This window comes from Aspergillus thermomutatus, assembly GCF_002237265.1.
Source record: "Aspergillus thermomutatus strain HMR AF 39 chromosome Unknown NODE_113, whole genome shotgun sequence".
In the NCBI taxonomy this organism is placed as follows: domain Eukaryota; kingdom Fungi; phylum Ascomycota; class Eurotiomycetes; order Eurotiales; family Aspergillaceae; genus Aspergillus; species Aspergillus thermomutatus.
This window is the reverse complement of record NW_020798162.1, coordinates 1-6,298: the sequence shown is the minus strand read 5'-3', so window position 1 is coordinate 6,298 and position 6,298 is coordinate 1. Positions and strand designations below refer to the sequence as shown.

At 49.8% G+C, this 6,298-nt stretch overlaps 2 protein-coding genes across 2 annotated transcripts; one reads left to right on the top strand and one right to left on the bottom strand.

Annotated features, from left to right (window-relative positions):
* CYP51_1 (cytochrome P450) lies at positions 1–1,616 on the bottom strand (the record flags this gene model as incomplete). The annotated part of the gene is made up of 2 exons (XM_026754530.1): positions 1–1,380; positions 1,416–1,616. 2 exons carry the CDS (start codon positions 1,614–1,616, stop codon positions 1–3), a joined length of 1,581 nt encoding a protein of 526 aa, XP_026613844.1.
* A 1,907-nt stretch (positions 1,617–3,523) lies between these two features.
* On the top strand, positions 3,524–5,777 carry ASN1 (asparagine synthetase B; the record flags this gene model as incomplete). Its single annotated transcript, XM_026753783.1, has 9 exons — positions 3,524–3,549; positions 3,678–3,728; positions 3,787–3,812; positions 3,875–3,901; positions 3,958–3,993; positions 4,050–4,198; positions 4,253–5,511; positions 5,572–5,676; positions 5,735–5,777. The coding sequence occupies 9 exons, from the start codon at positions 3,524–3,526 to the stop codon at positions 5,775–5,777; spliced, it is 1,722 nt and encodes a 573-aa protein (XP_026613843.1).
* Positions 5,778–6,298: the final 521 nt, after the last annotated feature.

The following is a 6,298-nucleotide window of genomic DNA, read 5'->3' as shown; positions in this document are numbered from 1 at the left end:
TCACTTGGATTTGTCAGAACGCTTCTCCCAGCCAATGATGCTTGGCTTCATCGGGCCCGAGAAAAGCGACGAATAGTCGGTTTCAGGCACTCCTTTCCTTCCATCCACGTTGAAAAGTCGCAGATGGCGCACCATGGTCGCCAGAATCACGCCAATGTTGACATATGCGAATTTCTCGCCGATACAGCGGTGTCGACCAGCACCAAAGGGAAGATAGGGACTCGAAGTGCCCTTGGAGACGGCGCCGTAACCGTAGTCGACGACCTCGTCGTCCTCCTGCTCCTTGGCAGCCTGGTTCTCCCAACGATGGGGATCCCAGCGTCCGGCACCGGGAAAGTGTTCGTCGCTGAGGGCTGTCACTCCAGGTGAAGCAAGGAGGACGCGACCGGGAGGAATCACGTAAGGGGTTCCGGGAACGGACAAGGGGTTTTTCACCTTGCGCATGAGCGAGTGAATAGAGGAATGAAGTCGTAAGGTTTCACGAACAACATGTTGATGGAAGGGAAGTTTGTCAAGATCCTTGTACTGGAGAGAAGGAAGGCTGCCGCCTGGTCCAATCCGGCCAAGATTGGCCAGCTGCTCCTGATACAGCTCTTCGATGACCTCTGGTTGTGAGGCCAGTCGCAGCATAATCCAGGCGCTGATGGACGAAGACGAATGCTGACCAGCCATCAACAGGGTTATCATCATGTGGGCAATTTCTTTATCGGGCACCTGCTGTCCGTTTTTGTACGTGCAGTTCATCAGGTTCCAGATCATGTCTGATTTCTGAGAGTCCATTCCACCGTCAAGACGACGCTGATTGATAATGTCAACGTAGATTGACCTCATGCGCGCGTGGGCAGCGTCTCGCTTCTTATTATGTGGCAATGGCGCCCAGGGCAGCATAAAATTGATGGGAGTAAAGCCCTTGTCCAGATCATGATAGAGGTCGGCGAACTCAGCCGTGAGTTTGGAACGGACCTCCTGGCCTTGCAGGGCTCGAGCAGCAGTAAAAATGGTAATCTCAGCCATCGCAGCAGATATGTCCACCTGGCCGGACGAGCCTTGAAAGTTCGGCGAGTTGCGCAGATAGTCCAAGACCTCCTTCTCAATAAGTTGCACATGAGACTCTAACGCCGACTGAGTCAAGCCGTACTTGATGAACTTCTTCTGTTCCATCAGCTTGGAGTTGGGGCAATCATAGACTACGTCTGATCCAAACACTGGTGTTGTCAATGGACTATAGACCTCTTCTGCATTGACGTCCTTGAGCTTGCCGTTGAGAATAAACTCGTTCCCCTGAACGCCGAGGTAGACGGTGGTTTTTTGGCCCAATAGTACAAAAGTAAATATATCGCCATACTGCCAGTTGACAAAGCAATACTCAGCACTGCGCGCCTGGATGATGCCGAACGGGTAGCCTTGAAACTCACCTTTTCTCTGCAGGCAAAAAAGAACTTGTAGGGATCAATCCCGTAACTGATGGTACTGCCCAAAAATGGGACCCAATGGAAGACAATTGGCGGTTCTGTCCGATTCCAAAGCCGAAAGAATAGTTGATGAACAACGTTGAGCAAAATTACCGCCAGCATCGCAACGGCCGTGTAGGCCGTGAGCAATAGCATCGACACCATTTCGAGATAGACTGAGGTAGTGTCAGTCCAAGGATTAGAAGGTTGCAGCGATGAGGAGGACGAGAAAGAATAGGAGCAAAAGGAATAAGAAGGACAATTTCAAAGAACGGATTCCTTAAGGCCTAGGACAAGGACAAGGACGCATGAGAAACTACCTAGCTAATGAACAACATGTTCCACGCTATATTTTATACCTACCTACCCTACAGGTTCATAAGTATGTCTACCTACCGCAGTATGAACTAAGGGGGTTTGCTGGACTTACACCTTAGTAATTAGGCAACTCTCATTCGGGTCAGCACACATCCGAACCTCGTGATTCTGCAAAATAGTCCACCCTGCGGTAAAGCTGCATTTATTCGCTCATGAGGTTTCGCTGGACGAGAGGCAGTGCAATTATTCGAAGTACTTCTCGTGTTTTTCCTTGTTAGGCACAGCCTCCAGAATGCTGCCGCCGAGCAAGATGTGCAAGTCATCTTCATCTCCCGTTCGCTGCGCAGTATTAAATACAGCCCCGAGGAGTCCCGCATTCTAGAGTTGAGTACGCCAAGACAGTGCATGAGTGCACTGTTGCTAAACAGGTTGTTGAAATAGACTTCGAGCAACAGCAGCTATAAGTATCCCTCAGACATGCTCGAGGAAAAGCTATGAGGTAGCGTCTGTCGAGGCCAGCAAGGACAAGATTTGCGGCATAGATTGGTCAACCAGCCCGACATTTGACTGATCATGGAAAAATAAGCTTCTGTCGTGGTCTGTCTGAAAGCTCTCCAGGCAGGATAGAAGACTCTGCGTCCACCATATCTAGAAATTGAGGCACATGGTCGCAACTCCGGAATAGGGTTTGTTCAATCTTGTACCACAGCAAATAAGGCATCCCATGGGCGCCTCACAAGTCATCCGTTTGCACATTGCTTTCAGCACTGTACGCTACTGCTTGCTTCTGGTGAAAAAGCGTCTATTCCCGCTATAGCCGCCTCAGAATTCCCGTCAGCATGGCTCGCAACCCTGCTCAAAGGTTCATTCTCTGCATTTAGAGGTATTCATCCTGTGGAGCGACGACGCGCAAGGAATCAAGCTGTCTTCAGTCCCTCAAGGTAATTGCACAAAGTTGGTCAGGGCCGGCCCCCCGCCACGTTTGAGCATTGAAGAAGTGGCTGTCACACAGGTCGACGTATATTCTCATTTTGTTAATGGGCTCGGTTCGACTGAGGAAAGGCCAGATGGTCAATACTGTTTTGTACGCCCTCTGCGCAGTCAATCCCACTCTTGACCATAAGAGAGAGTCATTGCTTTTGTGGCCTGGCAATCCGGTGAGCAAACTCAAGCAGAGACTCGCCCTTATCTTCAGAATTGCCCAGACAATCCTTCACAAATCAGTTTGACATGTGGCTTCGATGCTACCTGGTTACCCCACGCCAACTATTCTTCCTTATTGCGTATTTTCATGACCTGTCCTGTTGAGTGCCCGCAGAAGATGGATGTGGAAAACAACTACAGTGATCGGAGGAGATGATATTGTGGTCAGAAGAAAGACCAGAGCATGAAGACATTAGCCAATGAGAATCCATGCAAAGGAATAGTTTGCGGCTCCACAGCAGTGGTAAAAAGATTTCATCAGTACGGAGTAGTCATGGAGGACTCCGGATTCAGTGGACTGTGGTTAGTGCTACCGGCAGTGGCAGTTATCTTATCGTAGTAGTATGAGTCAAAAGATTTGTGGCCGAAATCGCCCCTCGCTCAGTGTTCCGCCCCGCCGCTCTGGCTCCAGGTTTCCTTTAAAATTTCCCTTTCCTCCCCCCATAGGTACTCTTCTCGCGATTTCTACCTTAGTCAATTACTCACCTCTTCTTCTGGAGCATCTGCTGTCTAATTTCCTAGAGTGATTTCTTCAATTGCTCGTAGCCAGCATGTGTGGAATCTTCGCTTGTCACCAGTACGTCCATCTTTATCTCTTCGTCCCTTGTGCATTTGCCCCGCGAAATTTAGTGGGCAGCCGCACATCGGACGGGGGGCCTTCTCCATGTCTGATCGAGTCAGCGCTGACCATTGATTGTGCGACAGTCACCCTGATGTGCAGAAATTCAAGCCCACAGCTTTGCGCATGGCCAAAGCGTAAGTTGCTCGCATCATTCGTACCTCATCCTATGGAATTGGGACTGACCATTGCCAGTGTGCGCCATCGTGGTCCCGATTGGAGTGAGTCACCTCGCTTTCGGGAGACTCAAAAAATGTCCTGCTAACCGCAACAACGATAACAGGTGGAAACTGGTCTTCTGACGGCACTAGTTCGTACATCTGGCAATTCACATCATAGCTCACTGAAATGCTAATTGAACCCTAGTCCTCGCTCACGAGCGTTTGTGTATCGTCGGTGTCGGTTCGTGCCCATGCCAAGCTTCCCACTTTCGAATTTGCGTGCTAAACTCACACCAGACTCCGGAGCGCAACCCCTCGTCAACGATGATGGCACCATTGCCCTGGCCGTCAACGGCGAAATCTACAACCACCGGATCCTGAGAAAGGGACTGAAGAACCAGTACAACTTCAAGACACATTCGGATTGTGAAGTGATCATTCCTTTGGTATGCCCCGGGACATTTCACAATCGCCGGCTTTCAGAGGCTAATCAGCTTCAGTATATGGAACATGGTCTTGACGCTCCTAACCATCTTGATGGCATGTTTTCTTGGGTTCTTTATGACAAGAAGGAAGACCGGGTGGTCGCCGCTCGCGACCCCATCGGTATCACCAGCTTCTACATCGGATGGTCCTCTGAGACCCCTGGAGCTGTTTACTTCGCCTCCGAGCTGAAGTCTTTGCACCCTGTGTGCGACAAGATTGAGGCCTTCCCCCCCGGCCATGTGTACGACTCCAAGACCGGATCGATGACCCGCTACTTCCAGCCCAAGTGGTGGGATCCTGCCACCGTCCCCACAGCTCCTGTTGACTACAAGGTTATCCGTGCATCTTTGGAGAAATCAGTTCGCAAGCGTCTGATGGCGGAGGTCCCTTACGGCGTTTTGCTGTCTGGCGGTCTCGATTCCAGCTTAGTGGCCTCCATCGCCCAGCGGGAGACTCTGCGTATGCAGGAAGCGGCCAAGAACGCTCTTGTAGACCAGACTGGTGCATCTGATTTGGTCGGCATTGACGATACTAACGAGCTGTCGACCGTCACCACTTTCCAGCAACTGCACTCCTTCTCTATTGGTCTTCCTGGTGCCCCCGACACTGAAGCTGCCCTTGAGGTGGCCAGATTCCTAGGCACCAAGCACCATGCCTTCACCTTCACCGTTGAGGAAGGTCTCGACGCTCTCTCCGATGTCATCTACCACCTTGAGACCTACGATGTGACAACTATCCGCGCTTCTACTCCCATGTACCTGCTCAGCCGTAAGATCAAGGCTATGGGCGTCAAGATGGTCCTCAGTGGAGAGGGCAGCGACGAGATCTTCGGTGGTTATTTGTATTTCCATGCCGCTCCCAACAAGGAGGAGTTCCACAAGGAGACCGTCAGACGTGTCAAGAACCTGCACTTAGCGGATTGTCTCAGAGCCAACAAGTCCACCTCTGCCTGGGGTCTCGAGGCTCGTGTTCCCTTCCTGGACAAGGAGTTCCTCGAGGTGGCCATGGGTGTCGACCCTCAGGAGAAGATGATCACGAAAGAGCGGATTGAGAAGTACATCTTGCGGAAAGCATTCGACACCTCGGACGAGCCCGACACCAAGCCTTACCTCCCGGAGAAGATTCTCTGGCGTCAGAAGGAGCAGTTCAGCGACGGTGTCGGCTACAGTTGGATTGACGGCCTGAAGGAGCAGGCCGAAAAGCAAATCACGGATGAGATGATGAAGAACCCCAAGCCGGAATGGGGTAATGATATCCCTGACACCAAGGAAGCGTACGTTCCACCTATTTCAGAAGCCTTGAATTGTAGACATAAGCCTCTAACAATTTTCAGGTACTGGTACCGCATGATGTTCGATGAGCACTTCCCCCCCACTTGCGCATCCACCGTTGAGCGTTGGACACCGACATGGTCGAAACAGACTGACCCTAGTGGAAGGTAAGAGCTCCGGCTCATATTTGTCAACGCTTCCGATGCTGATACAGTAATTTTCCAGAGCTATCGCAATTCACGCTGCCAAGTATGAGCACGTTGAGTAAATAGTTCCTTCAATTTTGGTTCATGCAAGTCGGTCATCACAAAATTTCCTGGGCATAGAGACATGTATAGATTATTGACTGGAAGTACTCCTTGGGATCGCAAGAGCAGAGTTTTGCAGCATATGTAAAGCAATTTGTCACTTTCTTTGAGCTTCTGGCACGTCCTTTCTGTTTCCCTGACCGACAAAGATTCCAAAATGGCTGGGCTTACGGCGTTGCGATATATGTCAATTTATGACTCTTAACGAAATCTTGTCTTCAACGGTTGGTTTTTTTTTTTTTTTTTTTTTTTTTTTTTTTTAATTTTTGGTTTTTTAAGAATCTTGGTCCTTTTATTTCCCTACGCTAGGCTTGGGGAGTGTTTTATCCACCCTATTAAAAGGACACCAAATTTCAGCTAATAAATAAAAAAAAACTTTGATAATGAAATATTTGCATTTCAGCTGTTCAATATTTTGCGTTCTGTTGTGGTTAAAAAACCAATGCAAAACAACCACTGTTTTATGTGTATACACTTCAGG